Source organism: Hemitrygon akajei, chromosome 22 (assembly GCF_048418815.1).
Source record: "Hemitrygon akajei chromosome 22, sHemAka1.3, whole genome shotgun sequence".
NCBI classification, from domain to species: Eukaryota; Metazoa; Chordata; class Chondrichthyes; order Myliobatiformes; family Dasyatidae; genus Hemitrygon; species Hemitrygon akajei.
This window is the reverse complement of record NC_133145.1, coordinates 53,744,452-53,758,313: the sequence shown is the minus strand read 5'-3', so window position 1 is coordinate 53,758,313 and position 13,862 is coordinate 53,744,452. Positions and strand designations below refer to the sequence as shown.

The following is a 13,862-nucleotide window of genomic DNA, read 5'->3' as shown; positions in this document are numbered from 1 at the left end:
GTAAGCACATGTTCGGCATAAAATTGTGGGCCGAAGGGCCTGTATTGTGCTGTAGGTTTTCTATGTTTCTATAATATTGTCTAGTGTTGACAAAGTGCTACTAAACTGGAAATGACAGACATATTTAAAAAATAATAACAACTAATCTGGATAACTACTGACTAAACATACACCAGTCTAGTTAACAGGCATTTCAAAAGGTCCCTATTTTTTTTACAGTATATTGCATTGACAGTTCAACCCAAATCAATAAAATTGAAATAGAACAAGGCTATGGATCACAGTAAATAATCTATTGTTAAGTAATTAACTTCAAACTTACTCAGAAAATAAAATATATTTAATGTCCTGAGAAAATGCTATAATTAGTTACCAATTAAGTACATACAATCAATCTTAGATATATTCAACATTGTGATCACCAAATTTAATTGATAGGGGAACTATCCAATGATCTCCACTAAAGAGACTACACTACTGAATTTCACTAAATGCAAACATTATAACATCCAGAATAATTTGATGATGGAATTTATGACAGCTACTACAAAAGAACAGATATATCCAAAACAATGTCCATGGCTACAGCATGAATGTACCAGCTCAGGGATATGAATGGAATATGGAATATTCTGGAAAAATGTTAAGAAGCATTTCTTTACTGGGAGCGTGATTAAAAAGCTGGCAGAAGTTGCTGGCATTAGTGGTCAACGACACAAAACTGGGATGTATTCTGAAATAAAGTTTAAAAAAAAACTTTTTCATCTGGGAAGTAAAGAAATAAAGCAAAACTTAATGCGTCAACTATTTGTAAATCATTTTCAATTATTTAATCTTCAACTAACATACGTACCCTTTTTGTCCAAGTCTTATTACTTTCAAATCATCTCCATATTTTTTCTTAATCCATTTAATGCCCTGCAGCTGTGCATCAATAATTAAAGGCCAACGCTCTGTATTACAGAGAATTGTAGCATTTTCTGATGATGTCCGATCACTTGGCAATCCCTGATTATTCCATGCAGCAATATCAACATCATCAGTCAGAAGAGAAAGTGGATCTAAATTTTCAGTAATTGGTATTGGCACCTAAAACAATTTCCCCAAAGAGTCATATTGTAAATATCTTGAAATCTGATTGGAACTCACATCATAAGTATAAAAATATTTACACACTTGAGGCCTATATTAAGATTTGAAATTAAAATATCTGTGTGCAATTATTTGAATATATTTAAAGTTTCAAATAATATCTTTTCACTCCTTTAGAAAATGTGTCTAGTATTTGGATTTGATGCATTTTTGGTGTGAAAAAATAGGTATTGTGCTAAAACCAGTTCAGATGCCACAAAACAACTGATGATGCCATAACTGTTTTTGGCTTGACTTAGTTATTAATAACAGCAATTAGATCAAAAGAGCTTCACCAATGACCTTCACACTAACTCACAATGAAACAACAAGTGCATTCTGCTGCAAGAGATTGTTCTGATGAATTGCTCTTTTTAAAAAACTATTCTGGACTCTGACCTGAGCATTTCACATATGGTTGTTTTTTTAAATAGAATCATTCACACACTGACTTACAAGAAGTGAGCAAATCTCTTCAAACATAGCTTGGACATAAGAAATAATGGGAGAAATAGGGAAAACAACGGAGATAGGAAAAAGGGGGAGATAACAGTGCATGTCCCAGTGAAAACTCTTCCTGACCAAGGTACAGGTCTAATGGCCCAAAATCCTGAAATCAGCAGTACAAGAAATCAGGCTAAAAATCAAGAGATCTGTGAAAAACACTTACCAATTCAAAGAAGCCACAATCTTTACAGATGTTTGCAGGTATTAATTTATTTTCCTCATAAAAATTTCACGGGAGGACTTTTGAACACAAAACGAATATCCCAGGAGAGGGGTGGGCTACTCCTTTCAACATAATATACTTCTCATTTTATAGTGAGTTAAGCATGAGGGTCACAGGTCAAGACATTTTGATACAATGTTTGTTGTTAAATAATTAAAATAAGATGAGCACATTGATGATGTCATCACTTGTAGGAAATATAATGAGCAAGTGAAGCTTGTGTTAAGAAACATGACATCTGGATGCATCTAACTTCCCAAAAGATGGACGTTCTGTCAAAAAGCATTCAAATTAAGTAACATTTGTTTTTGTGTGTAATATGTTCTGTTTCAAGACAATTGTAATCTGATCACTACAGTAAAGATAACAATGAGGACACTGAACAGGAAGAATTACCTAAATTACACATTTTCTCACTGAAAAAAGGATGCAAGTTTGAATTGTTTTTCTGGAATTCATTTTTTAAAATGTTTGCCATTGCTGGCCCATTGACCTTTAAGAATCTCCAATCCATGATTGTTCAAAGGAGCATTGGGGATGACACAGAATCCACGTATCAAAGTCCTTCAAGATGATGGAAGAAGCACACCATCTTACAAACTACCCACCTACAAGTTTCAGAAGTGTTTACATCAGCCTCATCAGTCATCTCAGACCAAAGCAGGAATAGTCAAAGGGATTTCTTTAGAAAAGTCATTCACTCATCTATCAGAACCAATTCACCCAATAGAGTGTTGTTTTGTTTCTTAATTTAGGTTCAAGACCCTGGCTTCAGACTGAACTCAAGCACTTTCAGTTTCCAAAAATATTTAATTCCCATCATTGATCACTTTGCTTTAGATCTTGTCTAGTTATTTCTATTTCTTCCTCTTATTCACCAGGTTTGTTATGACTGCTGCATGTATTCAGAAAAAGAATCTTCAGCTCTATATTGACCATTTTTGAATGTCCTGACTCTAAGAAGGTATAGCATTTTGTTCAGTTGCCGTACCCTGCCTGACATGTTTATTGTTTTTGTGACTTTGCATTATCATTTTGTCCTTCCTGTAACTTTTGAAATTCCCCTGTCCCTCCAGAATCCTTCTCTTTGTGCCAGAGAAGATAATAATAATTTATCATTTGGTCTTTCATATTACAGAGTTACTTTTAATAAATTCAATCTGCACAAGTAATAAACAATATTTAACATAGTGTGTTCCAGTACTCAATGCATAATATCAACAGCAATAGCCCAGTCTCTGAATGAACGTCATCAATTCACAGTTCTCTAAGCAATTTAAAGCAAATCTGTACCTCAAGTTTTTCTAGGAAGGGCATCCAGTAATTATTCAAAAGATCATTCCTATATTTTTTTGTGAAATATCCAACGTAAGAAACAAATGCTGTAACAAGGAGCACATCACCACACAAAGTCTTTTCCTGTTCCCTGAACAGTGCAACAGATTCACCCCAACGGATCTTCTCTGATACCAAACCTCCAACCAGTCTGTAAGAAATCAAAACTGTTTAGCTGAAATATTATCTATTTTTCTTCTTTTGTCCTTTTGTCTCCAATAGGATAACTAGAATGAGGAAAAGAGCAGGAATATTTTACTCAATCTATTCTAAATCACAGACTAACAGTGTGGAAAGGCAACCCACAGAAAATTTCCTCCTTTTTCTGTCAAAGCAACCCAAAAAGATCACTGATTGTCCCTCAATTGCATGCTTATTTAAAAAGAATAGAAGACAAGATGCATTTGACTCTAAGTAGTTGTTCCAGGAATGAGGGATTTCAGTTAGACTGGAAAAGCTGGTGTGGTTCTTTATGGAGCCAAGAGAGATATAGAAAATTACAACATCGTGAATGGTTTAGATGGGGTAAATAGAGAGGACTGTTCACACCAACAAATTGTTAAAGGTTCTGAGGATAATAATATAACATTTTAAAGTAAAAGATATACATAGATGAAATGATTTTATATCTCAGAGAAATGTTGGGATCTGGAATTCACTGTCTGTGGGGTCTAAACCAAATCTAATCTACTGGACGGATTTTGAGAGAGAATAATTTTCAGGAGAAAGAGCAGAGGATTAGAATTGATAGAAATTCTAGGAGCGCAATTTAGACTTGATAGACCACATGACTTCCTCCTGAGTTGTACCAATTTTATGATTTTACAAATCATTCTGAACTTTTACGTGGCACCATATAGCATTTCACAACCAATTTAAAGTGATACAAGGCCAAATCCTAAACTAATTCATTTTTATTGAATTATGCCTAAATGAATTGGAAATTTGATTCCAGCATATTTGTTAACCAAAATTCTTTAGGATTATGTCTACATAATATGAGCAGATAGATGTGACTCAATATAAAAGGTGCACTCAAAAAAGTTATACCTTCAAAAGTGCAGTTTTCCTTCTGTAATTCTGGAATATGCTCCAGTAAGGAATGATCTTCAATCATCCAAAATAACATGTTTCAGGAGATGAGGGTGAATTATCAATCTTATTTTAAAATCTTTGGAAACAATCCTAGCCAAATAGCACAGACCAAGTAATCATGACTGCTGAGATTACTAAGGTAGGAGACCAAAAGGAGGCTGGGGATTTGAAAAGTTAAATAGCACAGAAAATTTCCGAACAGTTAACTTTATACAAACTGGAAATCTGCAACAGATGAAAGGGGCAAACAGTCCGAATAGCTTAAAAATTTGGCCATTTAGTAGAACAGTCATAAATGCAAATCCCTATGTTATCTACACAATCAAGTTTTGTTGCTTCACAGTCTTTAGAGTTGCCTGTTTCTGGATACAGGTGTGTAGCAGCTGGTAACTGCAAGGTTTGAATTTCCTACAGTCTCCATTGGTGTGTCATCCACAGTAACAATGGAACATTGAGGAGAAATAAATACATTCAAGATCACTCTGGATTGATTATGAAATGAAATTCTGAAGAGTGGAGCATCTAGAACTAGTGCAGGTTGCTCATTTAGCATTCCATAAAGCCAATGTACCTGTTTGCAAGTGAAATTGTTCTATTAGTAGTATCTGCTTCATCTTGACATTTGAGTTTTTCAGCAGTGGCTTTTTCAAATTCAGCTGTCAACTTTGCTAAATTTTCATTAAGTTCCTGAAAATTGAGAAAGGTTCCATTATAACTTATTATTTCAAATAAAACACAGTTACAGGACAATTTAGCTTCTGAGCCAATTCCATCATTTATTCAGTCCTTAGTTGATCTATAAACTTAACATACAACATGTACCCTGTTTTTAAGAATAATTATTGATATTTTTGGTTATTAAATCTCTATCAGATTTAAAACTAGCTTAGCATCATTTGCAGTCTTTGGAACAAAATTCTAAATTGCTACCTTTCATTACAAACAGAAAAACCTAGCCCTAATTATAAGAAAATGGTTCGTAATTCCACAGTCTCTAAGAGCTTCAGTTTGACCAACGGACACTTTAATAATAATTTTCCCTCTAACTTGTATACGCAAGGGTCTTACTGTGCACATCAGATCATTAAAAGCAATCCTTATGAACTAAATAGATGGGACGATTGTCAATGTGAAGTTGGTGCAGGCCACTTCACTGCCTGCACAAAACTGTGATTTAATCTTCCTATATGGCAGAAAATAGAGAAGTTGAATATATGCTAAATTATAAGAGTTTGAAAGAGGTTAGTGTTCCAAGGACCACAGTATCATAGTACATGAATCAGTAAAAAATTAACATCAAGATCAATCAGTAAGGACAGAAGGCATGGTGGCCCTGCGTGAGTAGTTGACAGCAGGAGTAGAGTAGATATCGTGCTCTGATTGCATAAAACACTGATGAGATTGCACTTTTGTACAGGATGTAAGGATGGATATACTTTTGTTTAAGGTGTCCAGTGAAGGTTCACCAGGCTGATTTCACTGAAGATCTGTCACTTAAGGAGAGATTAAATGGACAAGGTCTATATATTTTTGGCTTTCCAAATATGAGGTAACAAATTTTTTAAAATAGGAGGTTAAATTCTTAAGGGGATTGGCTAAATAAATATGGTTTTGATGCTTCCCTTCAGTGAATGCTTTAAGCCCAAGCTCACAATCTCAAAATAAGGGGTACAATGAAAAGAATATTTTTGATTCTGACCCAAAAGGAACGTGGAGCTTTAGTTGCTAAATATATTCAAGAGCTAAATTAATTGATATTAAGAACATCAAGAAATATAGGTTCATGGAAGTGGTGCTGAGATCAAAACTAAATGGCAATCTTATTGAATGGCAGTGCAGATATAGGGGGATGAATTACCTACTATTTGTATTTCTTACATTCTTATTTCTTTTATCATATTGGATGTCTGATGCAGTTTGAGTTTGTGAAGAAGGCAAAACTGGATTTAAAATTTCTAATAGAGTGTGATAAACTTAAAGCAAAAATTAAATCTGACACCTGCTTAACTTTTTAAAGGCATTCCATGATTTTGGGAAAAATCTTATTGAACTCTTAAAATGAATCTAATTTCTCTTTGATTATTTGTGATGTTTATACCTACATTAATCATACGTGTAATACCAGCAAGTTTCTCCTGTGCTGCTGCCAGTTCAGCATTAGCCTGTGCCAGTGCGATCCTCTTAGGTTCCACCTCACAGAACACCTCATAAAATCTCACTATGTTTATACACCAAGAGCATAAACCAGCAGCAGCTATGGATTTAGTCCGAACAAATTCAGCATCAAACATTGGATTGTCAAGAATTGGCCTGGTAAAAGGAAATTCATAAATAGAAAACTAAAAGGATTTTTTTTTAATTTTAAGAAATTAGTACTTTGCTGTATTTTAATGATGAATATACAAAATCTTTTCTATTATAACTACAGTAATATTTTCTATATAATATAAACTGTATCAGCTATCAGTAATAGACAAGAATTTATTCAATCTGAAAAAGGTTTTGATAAAACATATTTTTGTCCAACAGCTAATACTTACAGAGAACATAAAAGAACTGAAGTGTGCCATTCATCTTGTGCTTGTTATTCCCTTCAACGATCTTTTATCAGAATGACATTTTCCTTAACATGCAAATATCTATTGTTCTCTGTCTCGGTCTTCAATATTTTTTAAGACTCCATTTCTTTTGTGGATAAAATATCTCAAAGATTCACTAACACTATCTGTTTATTTTGAGGCTACGATCCCTGGGTTTCAGACATGCCTGAGGGGTGACTTGATGGCAGAATATAAAATTACAAGTGTCACAGACAGAGTGGACAGTCAGTGACCTTTTCTCGGGGGGAAAAGGTAAAATATTAGAGGGTATAGATTTAAGGTGAGCTGGAGAAAGATTAAAGGGGATTTACAAGGCAAGTGTTTTTTTGAAGTCAGAGAATTGTGTGTTTCTGGAACACACTGCCAGGAGAGGTAGAAGCAGCAGATACAATAGTGATGTTTAAAGAAGCATTTAAGCAGGCACATGAACATGCAGGGAATGGGGGAGTATCAATCTTGTGCAAGCATATAAGATTACTTCAGATTGGCATTATGTTCAGTGCAGATATTGTAGTTTGAAGGTCTACTCCTGTCCTGTACATTCTGGGATGCCTTAGAGATCAGAGCTTGGGACCAAGCTAATCACAATATAAATCAATAATTTGAATGAGGGAACAAAGTGTAACTGTAGCACCCTGGTAAAGGTTTTGCTGCTGATGTTGTAGGGCATTTCATGTATTGTTCTTTCTGTAGAAGTAGTGCTTGGGTTACTGTTAGAGATAAGGGAGCTTAGGAATGTGGACAATCCAGTCAGGAGAGTGGAATGGGGAGAAGGTTCTAGAGAGGGCTGGGAAAGCGGCTTTATGACTGACACTGGTGGTGGGTCTTTGTTCGGCAGGAGATGGAGAGAAGACACTAGAGAGAACCAGTCGCAGAATTCGATCCAGTAGGGATACGTAATTCAGTGGAACCAAGGTGTGGAGGTCTACTGAGGATCGGTGAATATGCTTGTTGGAAGAGCTCCAACCTGTGTACATTTGACTGTTTAGTTATAATGGATTCGTTTGTTTGTTTTCTTTCTTTTCTTTACTAACTCTTTGGTTAAGTTAACATTCACAAATATACTTATTTATAATCGCATGCAGTGTGCACTCTGTTATTTCATGCCATCGGGCAATTGCAGGGCAGTAAATAATACAGCATTCACTCAGACTGGGGTTTGGGTGGGCGAGACATCCTAATCTCATGGATTTGGTGGGGCCAAAGTTGTATACACCTTAGACGTACAAAGCCGGGAAAGGTGGGTTTCCTCTGTGCTGAGTCCAGTGGCTCGTTAGCGAGGGGTTAACAAGTGTTTCTAGGGATGCCCAGAAAAGCCGGGGGGTGGGGTGGGGGGGTTGGTTCATAGCATTTCATAGATGACATGAAGCTGGAAGTGGAAAGCAAGTAGAGGGAAAATTGTATCTGTGAGAATGATATGAAGAGGCTCTAGAGTAACTTAGACAAGTTGAGTGAGTGGGAAAGACAAAAAATTATCTGAATGATAATGAATTGGGAAAGTGAAGGAGCCACAAGTCTTCAACATCTAATAGACAGCTAATAGCTAATCCTGAAGGCTATGTTCAGGTGAAATGTGCAGTTAAGAAGGCAAATGGAAGTGGAGATCAAGTTGCTAAATATATTTAGGAAAGAAGCAAATACATTTCTTCATGCTAAAAGATTCAGGGGATATGGGAAGAAAGCAGGAACAGGTTACTGAAGTGGATGATCAAAATGTGGTTAGACCCAAATGGCTTCAGCTCCTATGTTCTATGATTGCAGTACACTGTTCCTGCGGTCTGCACAACTTTCATGTGTTCTCAGAGAGTATTAAAGTTTTTATTGCCACTTTGGATGCTTCTCTGCTAATTTAAACAAAGCATATTGATTGTACTTCTGGAAACTAATTACCAGAGAGAGCTCAAAACAGGGTGCCTTTGGCTGTCTGGTGTCAGACATGTATCTTGATGAAGTTCTGATGCAAGTCCTTAAAGATGTTATTTCTAGGAGTGGTAGTGGGGACAAACTCCCACTACGTAGTAAATACTCACAAAGGAGAGCAACTCAAATGGCCTCTGACAACCAAGTCCCAAGTCCAGCTCCTGGCCTTCACACATGGCTTAGCTACGAAGCCTGGCAGAACTGCTTCTTCTGACAGGAGAAGGGGCAAAGACAGGCTACTGACACCTTAAATCTAGTCACTTCAGGCAGATGGGGCTTGTCAGCCACAGTTAGCAGCTCATCTAGGAGAAGGAAAGCTGTAATCTCACTGTCTTGTAGCTATACCCATTCATGGGGAAGGCTTACTGAGTAAACTCCAAGGGAAAATTCCAGAGCAGGAGTGCCTAAAGCAGTCCTATGTTTAGTTCAACACTGACTGCCAACACCTGCAATGCTGCTGATGGCCAAACTGTATCAGTCTCTGCCGTCCCTTTGGGTTCATCAGATGCGTGAGCTTGCTACATGGGCAATAGCTTGCTCTCCGTCCTGCACTGTCCTGGCTTGTGTATAGAGAGAGCTAGGACACAACATCCATGGTTGACCCCGACTAACTGAGGCCTCATCCCTCCTAGTAGAAAGCAAGCTAATCCTATTTGGCAGAGTTGGAAAGGGCAAAGGTATCTGAAAAAAGTGTAAATGGTAGGGAAAGAGTAAGGAAAGCTAACTTTTGGCAGAATACCACCAGGACCATTGCTATGGCATCGACTAATCTGAAGAAAAATAGCCAAATTTAAGTTCAGTGGTCAATCTCACACACTACAGACTTACGTATTCAGCACCCCTCCACTCCCACACACAGCTTATGCTCACCAAAGACACAGTCTACAAACAACATGTGATGACTAAATCCCCAACAATCCTGTAAGCAATGAATGATTGCTTCAAATATTCCAGAGTTTATTCCTGCTGTTAAAACCACCTTTTCTGTGTATAATCCACAGAAAGTGGATATTAATGACATTAATAACACATATTCACAGGAAAGTGAAATGGAATAAGATCTGAATTAAAAACTGACTATGGTGTTGTCAATGGATGTGAATATTGAAATTATCTTCACATAACATGTGAGAATGGGGGAGACATTTGCAATTCAAATAACCCCTTCTGTTAGATGTGGGTATTAAAATCAACACCAGTGTCATTGACTGAAATATTAGTGTGCATAATGCAGCACAATTTTACTTATGTTTATAGGTACATTATCAATTTTTAAACATCTTTATTGTTTAAACCAATCATTAGATTGATAGTGCATTAAATCTTTCATAATGATTACTAAATAGGCACAATTCTACATTTTGAAATTTTGCTTTAAAGAACAAATGTTTAACAGGTCCATATTTTCACTACTTTTCAGACAATAAGCAATTTAACAATTGATTGACATACCGGAAAGCTTTCAGGGAAGACTCCGGGATTCGTTCCTTGTCATAGTTTATCAGTGAATCTAAAAAGCCATCCACTTTACCCATCATAACTTTAGCAGCTTTCCAGCTCCTGTCTCTTGGGACCTTACCACTTGGTGCTAAAAGGATCATCACAGCACTAGTCACAAGAACTACAGCATCAGGCGGGGAGCCAAAAGATTTCAACTCTGTCAGGTTGTTCTAGCAATCAAAACACATATTAAATTAACAATTTTAAACAAAATATATAACATAGCTAAACATCTTCGTTGAAATAAGACCTGACCAACTTTTTGAAGTTGCCTGATAAGTGACAAGTAACAGTCAGCCAATTACGGTAGCAGATAATGATCACCACCACCAAGAATCTAAATAACTCTACTTGGCATTTAAAAAGAATTACTGCTCCTAAATCTCTCACCATCAATATCTTGGGCAATATCTTAGGGTCACCAATAAAATGAAACTTAACTGGTGTAATCATATAAACAGTGTATCGAAGGTTAGAACGGTCAAATGCCATGGCAGTAACTTAAATCTAACTTTTTTTTCTATTTTTCTAGATCCAATGGAGGCTTTGTGCTTTGAACCTTTAACCCTGTTTCTCTTTCCACAAATGCTGCCTGACCTGCTAACCAACATTTTCCACTTTTTGTCTCCATTTCCCTGAGACTTAGAAATCATATTACTTCTTCTTCAGCCACTGAATCTATATACAAGACCTCCTCACTCAACAATACCTCAGGAAGAAGGACACGAAGGTCACTTCCCAACACATTCTCAACAAGCTTTTAAGAATGGACCATTATTATTTGCCTCATGGGAATACTTTTATCTTCTAGATGATATAGCAGTGATTCAATTTTGTAAGTATGTGGAACCAAATTTGTTAGCACCTGAGAAGCACACGGTCACTACTGTGAATCCATGTTCAATGCAACCTACCAGGGACAAACTTTTCTCCCTTAATATTTATTCAGTCATTGGAATTTCAGCAAAGGGTTTTCAACAGACAGAAAAAGTATGAGCTGACAGAATAGAACAGTTGCAACACTGAATGCAGCAATATTATGAAAACTAAATAATGGGCTGCAAAATTTTTATTATTTTATTCCATTAGAAAAAATTAATTACTTGAGTAATGGATATACTTGCTAGAATACCCATTGAATTACTTAGCAATCTTCTCAGGGGCTGATAAATATTGCCCTTGTCAGCAGTATATGAATAAAATTAAGTAATGACACAAGAAGATCCGCAGATGCTGGAAATCCAAGCAACATACACAAAATGCTGGAGGAACTCAGCAGGCCAGGCAGCATCTATGGAAAAGAGTAAACAGTCGATGTTTCGGGCCAAGACCCTTCATCAGGACTATCTGTATGTTTATCCAACTTCTGAAATACTTTGAATAATTTCTTAGTCACACCTGTCACTGTTTTTACCAAAGGTCACAAAATTAGCTCACATCACCAATCATCAGGCATCATCTATATTAATCCTGAACTAATCCCATTTCTGCCTCTCACCTCACTATCAAATCCTTACAATTCTCTTGTCACTCACTCACATTAAAGGAAATTTACAGTTGTCAGTTAAGCTACCACCAGCACATCTTAGATATGTGGGAGGAAACTGAAACACACAGGGGAAAGCCATTCATTCACAGAATGTGCAGTTTCAACAAACATGGGTAAAACCTAGAATGAAGCCCATACTAGATATATAAGAAATTAAATATTACACTTGATCTACTCTTTGCGCATGGTCCGATATACCTTGTTTCATTATTGGTTATACCTTATTTAATGTATTCAGTGCTTCATTGGCAGCAACTAAAGCTGGTTCTGCTTTTGCTAAGTCCTCTTCACAAGATTGTTGTTTCTCTCTTACATTCTAAATGTAAATAAAATGCATTATTGCAATTTTACAATAAAATGATAATGATAAATTATCATCATTGGGGCAAAATAATTATTATACCTCATTAATTACTTGTACTTTCTTCTCCTCTTCATCGGCAATTTTTTTATTTTTAGTAACAATCTCAGTTTGCTGACCAACAACTTTAATTAATTTGTCTGCATCTTCATTCTTTTGCTGCAGCTCCACTTCTTGTACAGCAAGTTTACTTTTTAAATCGTCTACCTGAAAGTCAAGATATCAACGTTTACATTTCATTCCTTAGTACACCATATAAGGTACAAAGTTAGAGGTTCTGAACTTCATTTGGAATGCCATACTTAAAGAAGTGAAGGACAGGACTGCTAAATAATTGTGATAACTTTTTACCTGGCCCATTTTTCAGAGTTTGAGGTTAATAAATTTGTCCTATAAAACTAATTTGATAGACAAATTAATAGATGAAAAGATAAATTGTCTTTTAAAATCTTAGAAACTAATGTATGATTTTTGCTTACAGTAAATTAGAGAACTTCGAAGAATGTTTGCCAAATACTTTTGCATTCACAGATCAAGACTGAAGTAGCACCTGAGATCTTTAACACCACAGAGACAACATTTTATTTTTATTTAGAGATACAGCATGGTAACAGAGCCTTCTGGCCCAATTACATCCACCTGACCAATTAACCTACTAAGCCTTTAGATTGTGGAAGGAAACCGGAGCACCCAGAGGAAACCCACACTGTCACAAGTAGAACATACGAACTCCTTACGGTGGCAATCTAAGGAAATCTAAGCAATCTATCCACAACAGATGGAATAATTTACATATTTGTGTGAAATCTTCATGCAGGAGCCATTATACACAATGTAATATGAAATGTAGGGTTTTCAGAGGGGAAAAAAACAAGGTAGTTCTCTCAATATCTGGAAATGACCATAAGACCAGAAGGTATAGGAGCAGAAACAGGCCATTCTGCTCAGTGAGCTTGCTCTGCCATTTGTTCATGGTTGATCCACTTCCTTCTTAAACCCATTCTCCTGCTTTCTCCCAGCAATCTTTCAAGCTCCAACTAACCAAAGACCTATCAATCCTCACTTTAAATACACCCAATGACCTGTGGCAATGTATTCCACAGATTCACCACCTTCTGGCTAAAGAAATTCACCCTCATCTCCGTTCTAAATGGAGTGCACTCTATCTAGGCCGTTCAACATTCAACAGGATTCAATGAGAACCTCCCCATTCTTCTAAATTCCAGTGAGTAAAGGCCTAGAGCCATCAATCACTCCTCATACGATAAACCTTTCACTGCCAGAATCACTCTAATGAACCTCCTCTGAATCCTCTCCAATCTTAGCACATTCATTCTTAGATAAAGGGCCCAAAACTGCACTCAACTCTCTAAGTGAAGCTTTCCAAGTGCCTTGTAAAGCATTAGCATTACACCCTTGTTTTTATATTCTAATCCTCTTGAAATGAATGCTAACATTACATTTGCCTTCCTAACCACAGACTCAACCTGCAAATTAACCTTTAGGGAATCCTGCACAAGGACTCCCAAGTCCCTTTGCACCTTGGATTTTTGAAATTTCTCCCCATTTAGAATATAGTCCATGCTTTTATCCTTTCTACCAAAGTGCATGGCCGTACTTGGCCTGGCATTGCATTCCAAC

General features: G+C 36.5%; 1 protein-coding gene across 1 annotated transcript in view; it reads right to left on the bottom strand.

Annotated features, from left to right (window-relative positions):
• LOC140714860 (dynein axonemal heavy chain 17-like) overlaps positions 1–13,862 on the bottom strand; it is a 249,147-nt gene that overhangs the window by 39,191 nt on the left and 196,094 nt on the right. The window contains exons 57-63 of the mRNA XM_073026542.1: positions 12,264–12,428; positions 12,081–12,176; positions 10,264–10,481; positions 6,394–6,601; positions 4,863–4,978; positions 3,155–3,347; positions 854–1,089 (exon numbers count right to left, since the gene is read on the bottom strand). Of these exons, the coding sequence (XP_072882643.1) occupies positions 854–1,089; positions 3,155–3,347; positions 4,863–4,978; positions 6,394–6,601; positions 10,264–10,481; positions 12,081–12,176; positions 12,264–12,428 (1,232 nt within the window). The remainder of the gene's footprint in view (positions 1–853; positions 1,090–3,154; positions 3,348–4,862; positions 4,979–6,393; positions 6,602–10,263; positions 10,482–12,080; positions 12,177–12,263; positions 12,429–13,862) is intronic.